This window comes from Nesoenas mayeri (genome assembly GCF_963082525.1).
Source record: "Nesoenas mayeri genome assembly, chromosome: 1".
In the NCBI taxonomy this organism is placed as follows: domain Eukaryota; kingdom Metazoa; phylum Chordata; class Aves; order Columbiformes; family Columbidae; genus Nesoenas; species Nesoenas mayeri.
The window spans coordinates 33,138,732-33,160,020 of NC_137541.1; the positions used below are offsets into that span (position 1 = coordinate 33,138,732).

The following is a 21,289-nucleotide window of genomic DNA, read 5'->3' on the forward strand; positions in this document are numbered from 1 at the left end:
ATACAGACAATAATTTCTTAATGAGGCCATGTTATCCAAATAATGTTTGTCTAGACTGTTCTTGTTCTCCCATCTTCTCAAGCAAAAAAAATACTTTTTACACCTGCTCTGAAGTATTAGGCTCATTAAGCATAATTGCTTCATGTATGTTTAAAGTATTCTTCTTGGAAACAAGGAACAAGAACAACAAAGATTGTTTCTGACACAAACCAGGATATTTACTGTTAACTGTTTTGCTAACTGCTGTTTTAATAACTGGACTAACCCTTTCCTACCCAAGGCTTCAATTCAAGAAGAAGTTTAAATATGAGCTAAAACTTCTTAACTTCTATTAAATCAATGAGATTAAAAGCAATAATTTAAATATTTTAATGCTGAACACATGACAAATTGGGGTATGCCCTTAGCGATACTAATTTTAAAATGTTTGTGTTTATCCTTTAACTAGTCTTCACCGATGAATACAAAACCAGCCAATATTCACCATATTTCAAAGCATTATATACAGCGAGAAACAGAAGGAACTATGGCATCTACAATGCAGTAATCTATCAGTTTATAGTAAGCACTAGCATATACTAACCAGTCATTTCTGCACCTAAAAAAGGATTCTTCATTGCTACCACTGGCTGGAAGCGTGCTGAAGAAATTAGTTCTCACGCACTCATTCCAGCAGGTCTGTCTTCTGGGCTATGAAGAAGAAAAAAAAAATTAAAGACATCCAAAATAAAATAATTAACATTTAACACATGAAGGTGCACTGAAATTAAATCATGTCAGCAAGACTTAAGCTCACAAATAGCAGGCACCATAGTAGCTCCATAGATATATAGTGAGATTTGCAGTTACTGCTGTTTATGTCTTTTCACCTAAAGGATTAATGACACATCAAATTTGACTAAAACATTCCTGTCCATTCCTCATGACCAGTATTTTAAAATGGGAACTTTCAGGGTCTTCCCATCATTTTCTTTCATACATTTACTCTGATTAAAAAAATAAGATTTGTAACGGGATGTATATAAACGTATGTCTCAAGTATGCAATTGTTATCCACATGCTTCATCAAACTGGCACAGAGAGCTGTTTTGGATGATAACATGCCCTATTTCATCAGTGTGCAAATTTTGTCTTAAAGGACTATTAATTTCTACTTCAAAAATACTATAATTTTGAATAATAACATTTCTCCATCAAAAAAGCTATCCAGATGTTCCACAAATAGCCTTACGAAGCAGTAGTTAGTATATCAGTGCTTTCTTTAAATTATTTTAATTTTTGAATGTTTATCAAACAATTGAGCCCTGTACCTCCTCCTGAAGGTTTTTAATGGCTTTAGTTTTGTTTATGCACCTTCTTTGCAACAGGTACCATTTGAGACATTAATGCTATTAAGTAGTGCACAGTAAGTCAGTGCAACTAGATATGAAAGCATTTGCCCGCCTTGAAGTCAAATTAGAGGTTGATCTACCATTACAGGCTACATTTTATGAGCAAAAAAACTGGCAACACAATCATTGGAAGCAATCTCCCATCAAAAAAACCCCCAGCTTGATACAAACTATAATGTCCACTTATTCATATAACAAATTACTTTGTTGATTACAGCTACTTATTTTCATGAAAATAATGAAAACCTTCATATCCTTCATATAATTGTACGTTACTAACAGCTTGTAGCTGATACCATCTTATTTTGGTGAAGATGAAAACAGGGTAGCTAAAGTATCTTATAACATCACAACTGAAATGAAAATATTTACTAACACAAAATCAGGTTGAATCCAAGAGACGGGCTCATATAACCCAGCACTATACTCTAATTATTTCCTTCATGACAAAAAGAGACAAAATAACAAAGTTTGGATCATACTAAAACTAACAAATAGAAGTTAACCTTAAAAATAAGCAGAAAGATTGTTCTAAAAATGCTTTCATGAAAAAAAGTATACAAATGTTTCATTATCATAACCAACCTTGTTTATCTTCACAGACAAAGCTTTCTTGTTTCGTTTGTCAAACAAAATATTACCTGTGTGGAATAAGTAACAAAACTTTGATCTTAACTTCAGCATATTAGTTTTAAATTGTTTGTCAAAACCATTAATGCAATGACTGGTTAATGAAAACACATCTCAAGTGTGTTTACAACGTGTTTATATTCAAACTGAGTAAAATTAAACTGCATGCACCTTTGTAATTGTTTTTTATATCAAACAGTTTTCACCTCTTCAGATATTTGCTTAGTTTCGTAAGTTACACACTTACCAAACAATATTCATTAAACAAGCCTCTCAGAATGGCAGCTCCAAAATACAGCTAAGTGCTTCTTTCGTCTGCACTATCACCAAAAAACTTAATGTGAATAAAAGCTACTCAACTGTGCACCAATGTCTGATGCAGAAAATGATTTGAGGCTGAAACCAAATCCATTTCGCTTGTGACTGAAATTGAAGAGGCAGTTTGTCCAGTAAAATAAGACCAGTAGTTTCACATACTGCAATTCTGGTCTCTTATGTTCCATGCTTGTATTTCTTGGTATTTGGTTTTCATGTACAAATGTAAGTAATTAAAAAAATATTAAATTGGCTCATCAAGAAAAGAAATTCTAGAGTTCCTTAATAAAAAGCAGCAATTCTAGCAAATGGAGGACAAATATCAACTTACCGTATTTTTTCTTCACAGCTTTGCTTAATTTTGCTGTTAATGACCCTCTGTCTGGACACACAACTCTTCTGCAAGATTAACAAAAGATATTACAAAAGTTATTTCTGGGCATATTTAAGTTAACTGTACATACACCCAAATAAAATCAGCTCTTGTTTTAAGGACTTTTTATGTTGTGCACAGAAAGTGAGTTCTGATTGCTATTAAAACCTGAACTTGCATTATGTATATCATCTTCCATATATTAAAAGACACAGTGCTTCACAAAGGTTCCTGATGGAAAAAAGAATATTAATTTACACAACAACAGTTAATATCCTGCATTAAATCTGAATACATAATTTTGCTTGATTTCATGGCAACATGTGAGAGGTCTTATAACCTACTTTCATAAATACTTCAAAGAATATAGAAGCCAAAGGTGATTCAGAATGGCAAGATGTAAAAATCAATCTTATTTATTTTCTAAGAACCACAAAAGGTAATTTACTTCCGGTTATATTTTCTGTAGTGCTTCAAATTCAATCTCAATAACTCAGTATATATAATACATTCCATTAAACACTAACTTTAGATTATCGCTATTTAGTGAAACTTGGCTATGTAATTCTGAGCTTTCCCTTATACAATGCAGTCAATGTGACAAGATAAACTTCTCAAAATAGGAATGGTATTTCCACAGTTCCCTCTCAAACTCACTAGAATTAGTTTTTGGCTACAACTTTTTTCCAATAAAAGAAGAATACCACCAATGTTTATGATAACATGCAGGAAAGGGGATGTCTAGATAACCAAAGAAAAAGATTACTATTGTTATGATCTATCCATAAAATCTTAATTCAAATTAATAAGAAAGTTGTCAGAATTGCTTGAAAAAATGCAACTTGCACAGAGCTCAACACAAGAAATAGCTTGCTCCTTACTTTTTGCTTGCTATTTTAAGTATTCAAGTGAGAATTACATCAGTGATAAACGTAAAGCTAAACTACTGCCCATGGAAAACACAGGGCGTTTCAAAAAGATGGGCCCAATTTGAAATCACTGTATCTTTGAAATAGGGTCCATCTTTTTAAAATGCCCTGTAGCTTATTTTAAAGTAAACTTAATATCCATGGTGTACATTTTAAAACAGTTGAATTTATTTTTTGAATATTCCACTTAGAATGCTTAAAATTAAGTGGATGACCAACCTCACAAAAGTTCTCAGCTTCACATGGCTATATTTTCCTTTATTGCAGGCACAGTTTTCCTCTTCTTCTGTCCTCCGTAATTGTTTTTTAACCTGAACCTATATTGAAAAAGAAAATAAATCCAATCTAGAATCTTAGTATACATGGGCTTTAAATACATCCAAAGACTCTTCAGATCTACAGAGAAAATAACTTTAAACAGAAGGAACTGAAACCATTTCAAGTCATTACATCTTTAATCTCACAGTTTAAAGATTTGATTTTTCTTTCATTTGGTTTTCATGAAATAGAAAAAAACCCCACCTTGATATGTATGTTGGCTATGCTGAAATGCATACCGATGCCTCAGGACCAAAAACCCCCGAACATTCAGAATGCCATGGCAAGTATCTCAAAGCTACGCTCTGCCTTCCATTGAGAATTTGGAAGTCAAGTTTTTTAGGTAAAGTTGGTTGATCTGAATACACAAGGTTCAGCTTGGGAAAATGATGAACTAACACTCAATTTCAAATGCCTCCTCATACTTCAACACCTCATTTTCCTCTAGAGTAAAATAACTTACAGATTTCACATAACTTTCCCCCCCACCCCCCTCATCTTCAGAATTCTAATAAAGCAATACAATTTTTATAACACACTATGGAGTTACTTCAACAGCTACATTGCAATTGTTTGCATTAGATATTTTGTACCTCTTCACTCTAGAATCTTGGCTTTATATGCAACTCCTTAAGCTGTTAACATTCTAATTATGAATACGACGAAGGGAAAGCCGCCAGTGTCCTGATAGTGTTCCTGCTAATCCTGACCACCATGTCAGCGTTTCTGGGTACATGTTCCATCCATCCCTACTGCTCTTGGGGCCCTTTCAGAGCAGGACCCTTGCTCTATGTTCACCTGCTTACACTGCAGTTCTACAAGAATCTTTAACACTGCATTTTGATACAGTCTTTACACTTTTTCAAATGAAAACTTCAGTTTATCTTGTTTCAGCTGCTTCCTTGATTCTTTGGTAATGAAGAAGATAAAATATGCTAGCGTGGTTTTCTATGAGAAGGAAGTATCTGCGTCTGTCACTCTGGTTCCTTCGCAGGTGACTATGGAATGGGTAGTGGAAGTCTGTTTTCTAAATGTAGGAAAATGCAACCCAAACAGCTTAGGAATTACTTAAAACTATAATCTCTCCCCAGAATTTCAAAACAGTACACAAAATTATCAGCATCTTTCCAGATAGGTTTTCAAGATCACCAATCAGAATCAAGTTTTATTTTCCTACTTGATAAACTACTTTCCAGAGAGCTATTATGCAGAAGAGCTGAAAGATGAAAAAAAAATCAGAAATTTTGGTTGAATACAGCTTTGCATTAATTGATTCCTCTTATTTTCGTGTGTTTTTGTGTGTGAACCAGAGGCTGTGAACATATAAGATTCACTTTAGCTCAAAAAAAAACAAACAAAAAAAAAGGCAAGACTGCATGCTAATTGATGTAGCACTTGTTTAAAAAACCTGGTTAAAAAACACTTTGAGACCAATTACTATACTTCTAATTCCTGGATATATCAGCAACACTCAAAGATACTATAATGTAGCAATAGCAGCTTTGTGATTATTATTACTGTAAACATTTGCTTTGAAGAAAATAATTAAAGTAATTCCTAGCTTCAAATATGTAAGAGACATTAAAGCAACAATTATATTTCATTAGGAAAGCTTATTTAACACAGATGTATGAATAAAAGACTACAGCATAACTTGGGCATTCCTACAACTGAACCTGTTGAAGAAAATAAGGCTGGAACTTACCTTTATCTTCTCTTCTAATGCATCAAGCCTGCACACTGCTTGAAATGGTCTGCGATCAACAGGACATGAAGCCTGTGTCTGAAAGATTATTATGCTTATTACAAAATTTGTACTGAGTTAGGAGCGTCAGTAGAAGTAGCTTATAGAAATACACAAATTTACAACTTGTTCACATTAAGAATGTATTTGCCCATATTATGCATACACACAGTTTTTTATTTTATGTAAGTACCTTTCTCCATAGGGGAAAAATTCTACACGAAACAAAAACGTAACTCAGAAGTTGTGTTCAAAAAAAAAAAAAAAAAAAAAGTATTTTACACCAAGTTAGCTATATTTTAAGGTTTTTTTAATCCCTGTTAGATGACTGATTTTATACCAATACACAAATGCCCTTTTTGTTTCTTATTTCTCTGTTGTTTTATTCCTTAATGTTCTTTCCAAAAGCAAGTGTGTTGAGTCACGTCCCCACCCAAAACTGAAAACTGAGAAGACCAACAGCAAATAGGGTCACACCTTTCCTTACCTTGCATATCTTTTAAGCTATATCACATCTTTTTTTTTCAGTGTAGCGAGAGAACAGATTCCCAAGTTTAAGACAACTGAAATTTTAGAAATCACTTTGCAAGAAAAGGGAACTGAAGGTTATTGTACCCTACAGTTTAATAGAAATACAGATTTGCTGGTTTTTTTTTCCTCAGTCACCTAAATGCCCTCTTACGGAGGCCATGCTTCACCAGAGAACATGCACACACAAAGAACAAGAAAACTTTATTAACCACAGAACAGAGAAGCTTCAACTGAAGCTCCACCCAACTGGATCATGTAGTGTATTGACTTTCAGAGATATGCATACTAGATACTAGTTTTTGCAGCGAGAGAACTGTTTTAATTCATTTGAATTCTATATTATGTGTTTGTGAAGGGTTTGCTGGGTTTTATTTGTTTGGATGCTTAGTTGTGTGAGGGTTTGAGTTTTGTTTTGTTTTTTTGTCCTCCCCTTCATTCCATTGGCCTTTACAGGCTCAGTTCAGAACTCTTCTAAAACAAAGAAAAAAAGAAAAACCCCACAGCCAGCCTCCAGCCTTAACTAATCCACTGAACAAGAACCAGTATATGAATAGTATGCCCTTAAGAGGCACACAGACTCTGTCCTTAAGAAAACTGTCGGGGTAACACACTTTTATTTATGCAAGCAAGACACAGTGTAGCATAAGCAGCTGTGAGAAACTTGCATATGAACTCTGCCCTGAAATTCAGTCAACTTTGTTCTTATCTTTTCATTGGGGTTTTTCATTTTCCAGTTGATTCTGTTCTCTCAATTTCAAAGAGTGCTCAACTGCTTTTTCACCTACACAGCCCCCAAACCTCAAGCATCCAGGCAGCTTCTGATTTCAACTGAAGTACAAAGTTAGACTGATTAAAAAAAAAACCAAAACACACAACACAAAAAAACTACCAAACAAAAGCAAAAAACCCCAGGGGTGGTTTTGGGAACAAGTTGTTCAACAAGAACCTAAGTTACAGCCATTACCTCTCCTTTTGATGCTCTGTTATTTTATCCTAACTAAAAACTTCCCCCTGTTGGGGGACACCATAGTTCCCTGCAGTGTCATGGCCTTGGTTAAGAAAAGCATTTTGGGTAATTAAGCCAGTTCCCTAAGGACACAGATCATGAAGACAGCTTTTGTCCTGCAGTCAGTATAAACCTAACCCAAAGTAACATAGCGTTGTGTTGTTCAATTGGGATATTTGATAGTATAGCAACACTCTATGACTGTTGAATCAGCTGCAAACTTCAAGGTATTATAAATAGTTTGACTCTTTAAGTACGCCAGACTGTCAAAGACAGGTAGGAGGAAGTTAATTTTCTTAGTTATTTTTCAGTCTCATTTCAGGATTTACCTTAGCTGAAAAAATAAGTTTGTCCAAGAACACATTCTGTTTCTACATTAAATTTACACATAAATATTAAACTTGGGAATGTAACTTCTGTCACAGTACATTACGTTTATTCATTGCAATGGAATATCATAGAATGTGTTACTAGCAGCAATCCAAATGACAGCAGATGCTCTTTCCATTCCCACTCAGCTGCTTTTCATAGCCCTACCATTATCTGATGGTTTGCAACAAATCTCAGGAGAAATTCTAGTAAAGAAAAAGACAGAACAGTCCCACATGCACCCGCAGTGCATGGGGATGAACTGCTGGGTGGCCCTGAGGTAAGCTAGAAGTGACTTCATCTGTAAAACATTTTTGCCTAAAAATGAATGAGCTCTCACCTTTCTAACATATTACAAGCCCTTTAGGTGAAAATGCAAGAAAAAAAAAATTCCTCTGTCCCTTTTCCCAACAGCAAGACTGAGTTTGCTTATAGAAAGCAGTGAGTGCAAAGAAGTTGACTACATTTCTTACAAGACGCAATTGAAGAGTGAGAGATTTTACTCATCTGTTTCATCTTTTTTGAGAATATGGCTCAACACCTTTAGGTGCTGAGCCTTCTTTCATTCATGGCAAGTTAGCAGTTCCTCTCTTCTGAGTCTTCCGTTCAGGTAGCATCATAAGTAATAGTGAATGTACATTGTCCTTTTAGGGGAAAAAAAAATACTTAAAACAAACAAAAAACCATTGAAATGGAATGAGTCCAAGGAGCAGCTCTCACTTTTATTGTGCATAAGGGAAGAGAGGTGTGGGATGCATCACAACTTTAGAACCATCACAGCTTCATATAATATCTTCCTTTAACATAGCTGTTTAAAAAGCAGAACATGTAGTATTTAATGTAATCACCAAAATCACTAGAACCTCACAGCTAGTATTTGTGAGCTGCTTTGCTTTTCTTCCCAACAGTGCTTTTCTTGGAAAAACACAGAATAGTAGCCCAGCACACTTCAAAATGTGTTTGATTGTTTTACTCTCCACATGAGACTACTTAGTTTCCATGTTAAAACTGCTAACTCTGCAGTGATTCATTCTTTCACCCATCTTGTAATATTCAGATAATTTTCTTCATAAAATATATAAGCATTCACAAAGTCTGCAACCTCTGAAAAGCTGTGAGGTATGTGTACGATCTTAAGTTTTCCAATAACTCATTCCATAGTATTTTGTTTTTTGATGACCCTCTAGGAAAACCTTGCTTTGGCTCCATGGGCATAACTTAATGTTGAATATTCCTGTTACTGTAACAGCAACACAAAACTGATCTCTAAACTCGAGGAGTAAGTATCCCTTATTTCAACTGCATCACTTCAAACAGCATTTGAATAACGTGAAGTAGACAAAAGGCTGAGGCAGTTACTATATTCCAGCCAGGAATTTTCAGGTCCAAAACATATTTGGCTGATAAAATATCTCTGGCAGATAAAGTTCCATGTTAGAAGATTTCATAACAAGTGGTAACAAGATGTGAGTATAGAATTAAAATTGCTGCAATAAATCTCTTCCCCTGATTTTTCTCTTCAAGTGGCCCATAATACAGTCTGTTCTTCAACTACTGCATTGAAAAGCTGATCCAAAAAGAAACAGTCCTGCACTCTTTACTGCTGCTTTACTAGAGAACCTGTCATGCAACAAAAACATCAGATTCTTACAACTAAATTCAGACTTAAAGGTGAGGTTTAAATTAAGAGTAACATCTGTAAATTTCACTCCCCCTTAGTGATAACAGTACACTAAAAAGCCCACAACAATTCCACCATCAGCTTCAGTCAAAAGGGAGACTGCTACATCACACATATTAAGAAACACCTCTCCACATTTTGATGAAAGGAGGAAGACATCAGGAAATGCATCGCTTTCTATTGGAATGGTGGCTGTCTTTAGGAAAGGATGAAATGATTAATTTGTTGGAAGTAGCTGAATTCTATAAGTGTGTCATTGCACTTCCTTTGACACTATATTATTGGAAGAACTGAAGTCAAACTCAAAAATACTCACAAAGACTTTCGCACTACACTTGCATAAGTTGCTACATGAATGTACTTGATAAACCACAGGATTACAAAATGCTTAAGGTTGGAAGTGACCTCTGGAGGTCATCTTGTCACATGGCCCTGCTTAACAGGGAAATACGCCAAGAACAACTGTATACGACAAAGAAAAACATGTGATTTGAAAAAAAGGCATCTAAAGCCAGGATTTTCTGAAAGAGTTTGATTAATATAGTTCTTTTGTGAAGCAGTTCTCAGATGCATTGTCTATGTATGAATTTCATTGGATGCGCTTGAACAAGGTTTTTTATTGTTCTTGTTTTTAGGTTTAGTGTTTATTTGAACATACTGCAATATTTGATCTGCAACTGTAAACCTAATCCTGCCCACAATGCTCTGTACTGATCACTGTGGAGCTTGTTGTCACATAAGATGAAAGAATACACATTAAGAATTCCAGTTAAAATACAGGTAACTCTCTCTACTCTCAGAAGAATATCCATGTGCAGTATACTCTACATAATCAATGATTCAAACTTATACTAGCACAAAGCAAATGACTATTCTAAGAACAGAACATCTGGCTAGAAACGTAATGCGAGGCAGCTCTTTGTGTCAACTGCTTGGTATCATTAAGTCAAGCACTGATACTGCACAGGGCCCACCTGAACATGCCCCAGTGCTTTGGAAAATGTACAGCTGAATGTACTCTACTTTCAAATTCTCCAGATGAGAAAAAATGAACAAGGGAAACCAGGTGCAGAGACACAGAGATAAGCTTAGTAGGGGTGGGTCACTGAAATCAATGTCTCTTACACAATCATTGTGATAACGCAGACAACACAGTGAATCTTTTCTTTAGCAGTCTTCTCTCGTGATGGTTCACAAGACGAATTAACAGAAGAGCAAGGATAGAAATCTCCAGTATATTTACTAGCACTCTGAAGAACTGAAGGGAAATTAAAAAGCCTACAGTAAAGCAGAGTAAATATTTATCTCCTGTAATTTAACATTGTTTTATTTGAAAATAATAAAAACAACCCAAGAGTTTTCTTCTTCCAATCCATGCAGGTAAGACACTGCTGCTAAAGCAGTTGTCTAAGCTGAGATGGTTTTGGCTACTTGGTATATCTGCTTGCCATAGATATCTAGTTAAACTCCCTTCACATTAGCTTTACTTAAATGTTTTCAGAACTGACTATGGTAAACTAGAACACATGTGCTTTCCAGCTGGAATACAAAATACAAGTGTACCAGAAAAACAATGTTAAAAAACTTATTATTGACCCAAGCACTTTTAATCTAGTAGTGGTATTACAGACAAGAAAGAACACATAATGCAATTACATTCCTTGGTGTAACACAACAGTACTGATAGTATTTGAAGACTCCATAGGGTGGTGGTTTGTTGTTGCTGTTGATTCCCTTCCCTCCCCCTTTTTTTTTTAACCCTTACACACAACACAACAGCCAAAGCTCCCTCTTCATTATGTGGGCAGGATGTTATCACACATATATATGTTACACTGACAGCAACCTTTCCCTTACACTGTCCTTCAGCCCTCCCCTTGAAGGGTGTGTCTGATAATCTCAGCTCCACATTTAGTGCTTCTTACTTTTTATGATCTTCTAATGCAGCCCCACTGAAATACAGTCTCAATACTGCAAGCCTCCATTAGTAAATTACACAATGTGGGTTAACAGCAGCAGTTAACAGCTAGCACAGGATGAATGACATTAATGTTAAACTTTGAATGCCTACTGAAATAGTCCCCAACAGTCCGCCTGCACAGTGCTGTCCAGGAATACTTGGGAGAGCGCTGGTTAGCCTCACCAAAGGCACACAGGGTGACAGTCTAAGAGTATAGGAGAATTTAAAATGTAGGCAACTGAGTTTAGGGCATAGCAACACTCTGAGATGCCACAATTAACTACGGTAAACATAGCCAAAGAGAGTGGAACAATTTAAGGGACATCTGAAAAAAAAATAAGGCAAAGACTAATTTATTAGTGGGGATTCTAACCTCCCCCATTTTTCTTCTAGGAGCTCGGCACCTTTCCTCAAACAGAAAGAAAATACAGCACTGATTCAACTGTAATGCTATTTAATTCTGAAACTAAATGCACAGATTTAGCTATCAGGATCTAACATATTACATGTTCTGTGGCAAGTTTCCTATTCCTTTTTAGCCCTTCATGGAATGAGACAAAAGATAATCAGTTAAAAGCAACTTTCATATATTACATTTAAGTGCACGTTTATCTATCTATAGTATCTCCTTCTTAAAAAGCAAGATCTTCACAGTGTTATGGCTGCTGCTTGCAGACAGAAAACCTGCTGGAACAGGACACTCCACTTCAGTTGCAATGTTGAGAATATCCCACAGGCAGAAGAAGGAGCAGAATGGTAAAGAAACTCTTCCTGCCTGCCTGAACTACCCTGGTTTTCATTAGAATCTACACAGTTATATAAAAGCCATAAACTCTCAGAAGAACAATTATTATGTACAATTTGAAAACAGCAGTTTAAAGAAGCAGTTGCCTCTGTTACATTTTGAAGTCTAGATGCAACACAGAAAGAGAGGAAATAACTAACTTGAACACAGACTGCTGGCAAAGCCTGTAGGTGTTTGGAGTATTACTGCAGATATACAAAAGAATACTTCAGGTAGTATGAATATTAGGCTTTTTTAAAGATTTTGGTCAATCATCTTATTCTCAATTTTGTTATTCTCTGGCACTTAAACAGGAAAACTATTTTAAGAATTTTTATTGGGTATAAATAGATCGGTTTTAATCTTTAAACAGAATCTTGTATTACCTTTTTTAAAGGGCAGATAATGTTTTCATCTTCATTACTTGGAGTGACTTGAAATGACTACTTGTCAATTACTTAGTGTTCATAAGTTATGATCAACCAAGAAGTAGTAAATAAAGATAAATCTTATGCAACACACTTCTCAAAAATAAAACATTTACCTACTAAATACTAACAGTGGACACAAAAAAACCCAAGACATCAGCATGCTTCAGATGGCCACATGCTTATAATGTGTATCTGTCATTCCAAACTATAAAATCTCATCTGCTTCTCACAGCTGAAGCCTCTGAACATCTGTCAGCCAGTTTTCAATGGTTTTTTTTGCTCCTTTACTTTTAATTAAAACTACCAGATTAGGCAATGGAGTTTCATTACCTCCACAGGTCCAACTGTCAAGGGTCCTCAGAAAAGGAAGGCTGGTTGGTTTTACCTATCAGATATCACTAATGGAAAGAAGTAGTAGAAGCCTTATGTAGCTTTAAAAAGAACCCCTCACCATCTTCATGACATCATATATCCCTCACCTGTGAACTTGTAAAAGCAAAGTTGCTTTTATTCTCTTTGTAGCACTTTGTGCCCCCCAAAAAATCTGACATACCAAGAAAGATGTCATGTCATTTGTCTCTTTAAAACAAGAAAAATTCCCTTTCTTTATTGGACTTAAAAACATGTTAGACGATGTGAGCAAACTGAAATCCAGCAGCAAGTCCTCCCTCTACTGTACAGCTTCCTTGTGCATGTCACTATTTATTGCCTTTCATCTGCCATTGTAACAACCAGCTACAGAAGTCAGGATAAAATTGTGGATTAGAATTTCCTGTTCCCTTCTAAATAAAAGCACTGCAATTAATCATTTGCAGAACAGAAAATCTGGCAATAGGAGACTTGGTTTATTATCTGGTTTGTTAATCTAATGTAAGTTTTACCTAAAAATAACCTTTGTTTAATACTCTGAAGTTCATATAGAATCCTCAGAAAGAAGTGATTTATATTACTGTCTACCTTCAGTAAAAAATAACCCAAAAGAATAAAAAGAATACATAGGAAATTATATATATACATACATATTAGTGATACCAACCTTCTAAAAGATATAGTGAAACCAAAAATCACTATTTACTTCAAAAGGAAGTTATTACAAAGAAGCCAAGTAGTGGTCTCTACTACAATAAGCAATCAATTCAGTTGCAACAAAGTAGGACAAAAAGCCTCAGCATTTAATGTGAGTACCCTCCCTACCCCCCAACAATATAAGGCAATTCTAATTTGGTGTTTTATACTGAAAATTGAAAAAGTTACAGGAGGTAAAGATACCAAAGACTTAATGCAATAATTCCAAGTCATACGTGAGGAAAAAGGGACAAAATAGAACATCATCAAGAATTTGTTCAACAAGTCATTTTTCTTTAAGGCTCCAGAACTATCAAGACAGGTATTGAGATAGGTCAGATAATAGCCATAATTATTACTAAAATGAAAGTTTTATTTTAGAATAGGACTAAACATTTTAGCTGAATCCTCTTTAGAGTTAGAAAACTAAGGTTTTATCAGATTCATATTGTAGCCTAACATGAAAACTTAGTGGTCCCAGCCCTAAGAGTTGACAGTATGACAAACAACACAAGGGATAAGAAAACAAGATTAAGCTAATGAGACTGCAATACTGTCTGATCTTCCAAAGAGTCAATATTTTTTTTATTGATCTCTAATCTCTAGTAGTCATTAATATGCCAGGATGTCTGGTGAAAGAAAACACAAAGCAATAATGCACTAAGAAGAAAGTTTCCTATGGTCTATTTATAAATTGGTCATTGAAACTCCTCTGTGCAAAGTCAAATGCATAACTTATTTTCTTAAAAAAAAAAAAATCTGTAGTTATTAGATGTAATAGATTTTTTTGAAAAATAAACACACACCTTGGTTCTCAGTCTTACCTCAGCCCACTTAAGAATACAAGTCATGCAGAAGGTATGACTGCAGTTCTCAGGAAAACCAATCTCTTGTTCTAGAAGGCAGTTCAGACAGATGGGGCAGGTGTCACCGTCATACAATAAAGTAGAACAGGAACACCCTTCTTCATTTTCTTCACCTGGTATAATTAACATCAACACTTAAAATTTTTGACAGTTTTTGAAACAAAGTCCTTCTAGATTTGAATAATGCAATAAGATACAATTTCCTGTAGTTAAAAGGAAATTAATCAAGTTTTCAGATCTAATGAAGTCAAGATGCTGGCCAGAGTAGTTAAAAGAAAGTATTTCAGGTGAAAAACACAATGTAACATTTAATCGACTACTGTACCAATATTTGTCATTAAACCAAAGGAAAGTTAGTTTTAGTGCTATTTAACTAAAGAATAACACAGTATTTCCTATTGACAATGTAGTAATTTAGATATTGTTCTCCTCAAATATTTGCTTTCTCTCTCCATGAAATAAATTAGACCAGCATATTCTATCTGTATTATCTCATATACACATGATCTACCTTTATTTTAGTTTTCCATTCTTAGAACTATTTTAATCTGAACATCCTCAAATATCTACCTAATCATGTACATTAAATAAAAATGCTCTCAATTTCATTGAAATTACAATATTTTTTCAGAATATAAAAATGCAAGATCTTTTCTTCAAATAATTTTACTCTAAATTATTTTTCTGAATAACAATTGCTTTCTCCATTTTTGTTCTACTACTAAAAGTCAATAAGTGAAAACCAGAAGATACAAGAGGACCCCACAGGCCAAAAGAAAAACAGTATGCTGAGATAGTGGTTGTATTTACACAATTTATTTCAAAACAAGCAGCATACTAATTGAGAGAGCAAATGTAAAATCTGACCTTCACAGCCTGAACCTGAATAATATAGTTGAGTATTTTCACATGCACAGATTTTACCTTCCATGCCTTCATGTTTCTGTCCCTCAGCATCTTGAATACATGGCTTTCTGTGCTTCATCTTCTTACAAAATGTAGTCTGGAAAACATAGAAGTAGTTTGCATAGTTCATTTAGATTGCAATTTGAAAATAAACATGACCACTACGGACTCAATGAGTGTTCTCCAGTGCTCCCAATGCTGTCCATTTCATTATGCCTTTGCAGAGTAGAAACTGATGACATTAAGAGTTAGATACAGATCATACAGTCTGCTTGCAATTTATGAGTGTCATTGATGCTGTCTAGGAACTGATACTTCCAACTTGAAAATTGTTTTTTGTTCAACAAAAAAAGTTTTTGCAGTGTTTCAAGACCACCAGTGGTTCATTTATTTTTAAAAGTTAAATGTACTGCTAAATTTCTATGCAAACCACCACGCCACATACCACTGCAGTAACTAACGGCTGCAAACTGACCTTTGCAAGTTGTTGAAACAAAAACATTAAACACACAAGCACCAAAAGAGTTAGTTGCTTTCTATATCTAGCATGACCATAGCAGTGACAAGCGAGAGAAATGAAAGCAGCTTACAACTGCTTCCTTCCTGCTTTTGTCATACAATCAGAAGAGAAAAGAAAAAGAAAATGACGAAAGCTGTATCATTAAACAAGGGACAGGTCACAAGCACAGGTGCAGTGGAGTATCATGAATGGGGAGGATGCACCTTTAACTGTTCTCCAAAGGAGCAGCATGAAATAAGAACATGGATAGGGAATAATTCTTGTGACTGACATCATACAGGTTGAAAGAATTTCATCTTGCATAAGAAACAATAAATGTATGCTTTTTGGAGGCTTACCTACTACAGACAGAATGACACACACTTGAAATAAAAAGTATCTACACCAAGAACTAAATCTCCTGCACTTCAAACTCCTGTGGTCACAGCAGAGATGGTAGAAGCACCTAAAGCTCCAACACAATAGCCCTAGAGGGACCAGCTATTTTCTTCACAACTATATAAAGCTTTTAAAATTTTTATTGTTTAAATGGATAAATTAAAACATGACAAGAGATTGAATAAATCAGAAATTACCATGATCTGCTTCCTTAAGCATTCAAGCCTGAAGCAAACTGAGGTTTGAAATCCCTTGCTCTTTAATGCCTTTGCTAGAAGCAGTAGCTGAACAAAGCTGAGAGTGCCACAATCCCACTCCTGAACTAAACTTCCTCTTATTTCCCTTACAATCTATGTTGATTTACCCTTCACCACCTGGATATCCAGGAGAGGGAGAGATAGACTTTGCATCCCAAAGCTTTTCTTCTGATCAAGTCTTTACTGCATGAATCAAATCACCTGAGGGTGGGGGAAAGGAAAGGGAGAAGGAAACAAAAACCCAGCTATAAGAGAATTTTACCCCTACGTTCCTGTCCTGTTTTTAAAATTACTTTAAAAGATGTCACTAGGATAAATGCCATTAATTGTAGAACATTTACTAGCACTAATAGTAAAACAGACTGTGTTGCAGTACATGCCCAAAGTTGCATGCAAGTTCTGTTAGCCGAACAACCACTGACCAGACCACTACCTATTATCCTTTGCCAGCTATGCAAGACAAAATCCAACAAAAGCCAAATTGCTACTTTAAAATTGAATGCCTTAAACAAGAAAAATCTGCATCAAATTAGGACAGGTAAGACCACCAAAACCACATTTGAACTTAAAATATCAGATTGAAGTCTGTTTGGTTTCACTCTGATTTGCAAGAGGACTTAAGTGGCTTTGGTCACAAAAAGATTAAATCATGTGCTGGTGTGTGTGGTATACACACTTTTATGTATAAAACATACGAACATTCCTTCTGCTCTACGTCTTAACAAAACCTCAGCAATGCTTTACAGCAGCAGAAAGATCTGCAAGCTGTGCTCAAACCTCTCTCAACCCCAGGAGTCCCAGAACACATCACAGCTGAGACAGTTTAAAGACAAGATCAAGAATTCTGCACTCTGCACCCATCCATAGAAAAGATTTTACATGGACACCATCTAGATACCAAATTGTAACTTAAGCAGCAGCTGTAGAGTTCATGCTTATTGTTACAGAGGTCTTGAGTTCACTAAGGCAGATTGCAAAAATAGAACCCAGAGAAGCTCTTTAGATTTTTTTCTGCCAGAAAAAGTAATCTTTTATCCATTGTACTCTTTCTAGGCACAAAGACATCCCAGAAATTCTTGCACAGCTACAACAAGAGAAACAGAGATCCTAAAACTTTGACAGAATATCAGTAAATGCAAGATATGCAGCAACAGAAAACACTGATGTGGTGTTACATTGCTCTTCTCACAAACTGACTTTTGAACAGATACCGAGTGCTAATGTGATCACAGTTCACTTTGCACAGCACACCTGTTTGCCAATTTGACACTGTGCATTTTGTACAACATAGAAGAATTTAATACTACTGACAAATATTTATAAATAAAGTAAAAGACATCATCAAAATTTACATACCGTTTAACAAATTAACTTTGGAAAGACTATTTTTTCCACTACTTTAAAAGGGGCATGACAGGCATTGGAACAGTGCAAGAGATAGCACTGAAGACTGCTGTTAAATTTATAAAATTAAAAACAAAGCTAAAAAAAGAGAACACAGTGGTTTAGCAGGAGCAGACAGCACAGAAAACAGAACTCTTATTTGTCCCAAAATACAATGTATTCCTTTACATTCTTTTAAACGTCAATAAAATTTGGAAGTATTTCTCAGACATTTTCTTGATCATTCCAGCTGCAGGCCATTAAAATAAAAAAAATCTGTCTTGGCTGAGGAGGGAGACAGTGAAAAAAGCAATATGATTTTTTTTTTGTCATTCTCCCAGTCACCAAATTCCATCAGCTCACATGAAGATCATATTATGATCATATGCATAGCTAATCACATCTGATCAAGCTAATATGTATTTGAAGAATGTTGTTTTTATCCAAAGAGTACTCCCACGAGATTCCACTGACTCATGACCAACATGTTTCAGTTGTGATCATTCAGTTGTCAATATGAAGTATTAGAAAACTCCAAGACCCACACATGCAGGGCACTTGACAAGACAGCAACAAGCGTTATATTACATTAGTGCTGACAAAAACAATATCACTCCCCAACTCTATAGATAAAACTCTTTCTAAGAGCGCCTAAAGACAGCATAGAATTACAGCCAAGATGTTACTTTTCTGGTATAAATTTCCAGTGGAATCACTAGGTAACAGAAGTACCTTATTTAATTTCAGATTTGAGATAAAGGCAAGAATACACTGGTATATGAAAGTGAAAAGATTGAACAAGGACACAAGTACCCCTCCACCCTTTCTGTTAAAGGAGTTAAACATTTAAGTTTCTAGATAATTCATCAAAGGAAATTCCAATTCTTGTCTTCAAGGAAGGCAGATGCCAAAGACATTTACCAAATAAAGTGCTTAACAGAGTTAGTTGTAGAATGTGGGAATAGATGCATTTACTGTCTGAGGAATGTAACTTCATGATGTACTTCAACACCATAGAAGAGACTGATACAAACGCCATTTATACACTAAACAATCTTCTATATCAAAACAATTTAAGTGTGATTTACCTTTTTTATTAACACAAACTACTTCATACAGTTCATAACCTAAAAATACAGATGTATTTCAACACTAATTCACTGTGCATGCAGAAAGAAAAAACTGTTCAAAATCATGTAACTGAATTTCCTATTGAATGAAAATCTATTACATTAAACCCTTAAAATTAGACACAAAAATAATCTGATGAAAATCCATAATTTGTAGTGGCACACTACAAACCATTTACAGGGCATAAAGAATGCTTGTAAAGAAAATCCAACAGCTAAATACACTCTTCCTCCAGCACAGTAATGGTCTAGAGACCTATCTACACAGAAGTACACTTGTACAATTGGAAAAGGGGGATGGAAATGAGGAACACACGCAACAAGATCTCCAGTAAACATGTGCAAAATGATGTCCAAGAGTGGCTTATTCCTGTTCCCGTAGCAGGCTTAACTCGGGAAACATGTGTAATTAACCTTTCAACTTCTTAGATACATCGTATATCAATATTGATAGGAGTGACTTTGCTATATTTCTATTAAAAATATTTTCTTTTAACAGGGATTTGTGGCATTCTGTTAGCTATACTTTTATTTCTTTACTAACTCAAGAAACAACCAGTTTCAAAGCTGAAACAAGACAGTCATACATTCAGTTTACAGAAATTATTTGCTTAATAAAGCTACCATAACAGCCTTTACTCTCATCAAATTTTTGGGCAGCAGTAAGTTGGACTCTATTCTCTACGCATTTTCACAGCCTTTAAGAAACCTTGGAAAAAGTTTTAAGGCTCTTCCCTCTGCAAGCATGTTTTTAAGCAGCCTAGCGCAATGCATTCTTCAAAGGAAAAAAAAAAAAAAAGACACTATTGGGTATTTGCAAATGTACATCGAGAACCTTTACAGTTCTTTTCATTTGTCTGAAAAGCCTGGAAGGCAGACTTGTTTAAGTGATAATTCAGTACTGTTGTTTGTCCTCCGATAAATGGGAGCTAAACTGAGGATCTAGAAGCACTTATCCTGGATTTGCTCCTTTGTCTAGTAAAATTTCATGGCCCAGAACATTACTGAGAACAGAACCAAAAGACACACTCAAAAGAGAGCTTTTAAAGAAGATCTTTACTCTTTGTATGCTCAAAATGCACCTTGTGTGCATTCCCAAATGGAATGCCATAGAACCAACAAAGATGAAGAGAAAAAAAGAGACCAGTAGAATCCTTTTTCTATAGGTGGTTTAAGCCTATTTGTGTAGATCCTGGAAAGAATCAGTGCTATTCAGTCAAGGAGACACCACTGATTTAAAGACTTTTCCCAGACCCTCTAAGGATGCAATTTCCCAAGAGGGATAATCTAATCTAGCAGTTTGCTGCCACCAAAAGCAGCAGCTCTGTTTCTCACCAGTAGTGATGGTGAGCAGACTCAGTTGAGAGCTACACATGTGCCAAAGAAATTGGAACTGACAGAATGTGGGGGGGAAGACATAAAACAGGATTGCCCCTTTTGGCACTAGCAAGGTACTAGAATAGCTAAGACTTGCTTGTTAAACTAACCCCTTTCAAGGACATAGCAGTACCTAAATTACTTGCCAAGTCCACAAAAACGCAATGTAAAGTGACAGGAGAAAACTGTCAAAGCAAATGGCTAAAATTATACTATCTTAAACAGTACACTGCCTTCCTCCAACTCTCCTCTTCCCATAATAAATGAGGAAAACAAAACAACACTGGATATCCTCCTCAAGATTTCTTCTTCCACAGCCCAGCAACAAGACACTGACAAGCACACTTCTGATTCAAATGCTCTGGCTACAGCTACTCCCCTGTTAGATTCAGTGCTTTCATTTCTGTGGCCACCTCAACAATAACAGACTAAATAGCAGCTGTGGACACTCACCGTTCATGTCCAGTCAGCATTTGCAGAAATATACAGTACAACACCGTACCTGCCTCCCAAGTAAGGAAGGCAATGCAGAACTCAATGGAAATGTGCAAATACAGCTTGAGGAACAGCTGCCATGGCTCAGATGCAGCTATTATCACCTAGCAGCCTGCCTGACCATTTGAAGAGCCAAGAGTTTCAAGGAAGATACAGAACCTTGCAGTGGACACACACAAGGTGATCTCCTTCCTGTATAAAGCTTATAATCATAAACTGGCTTAAAACCTGCCATACAGACCTTTTCATGTTAAGTCAATCAAGTCAAGGGAATAAGCAGCATTCCTCACTGAAGTTTAACAAAAAAACACCTGCAAAACAATTTAAGACCTTACATATTTGAGAATATTCTATAAACTGTGGGGGACATCATGTCTCCTATAAACACGGTATGTTGAAATGCTGCTACAAATCAGATTGAGCTCCAGCATTTAAACCACTTTAGTGTAC

At 35.5% G+C, this 21,289-nt stretch overlaps 1 protein-coding gene across 3 annotated transcripts in view; it reads right to left on the reverse strand.

The window, feature by feature from the left end:
- SCAF11 (SR-related CTD associated factor 11) overlaps nt 1-21,289 on the reverse strand; it is a 43,862-nt gene that overhangs the window by 14,286 nt on the left and 8,287 nt on the right. For all 3 annotated transcript variants that reach the window (XM_080342003.1, XM_080342002.1, XM_080342001.1), the window contains exons 2-8: nt 15,318-15,396; nt 14,352-14,506; nt 5,662-5,739; nt 3,858-3,955; nt 2,668-2,735; nt 1,977-2,032; nt 584-690 (exon numbers count right to left, since the gene is read on the reverse strand). In XM_080342003.1, coding sequence (XP_080198129.1) covers nt 584-690; nt 1,977-2,032; nt 2,668-2,735; nt 3,858-3,955; nt 5,662-5,739; nt 14,352-14,506; nt 15,318-15,378 — 623 coding nt within the window. In that variant the 5' untranslated portion in view covers nt 15,379-15,396. The remainder of the gene's footprint in view (nt 1-583; nt 691-1,976; nt 2,033-2,667; nt 2,736-3,857; nt 3,956-5,661; nt 5,740-14,351; nt 14,507-15,317; nt 15,397-21,289) is intronic.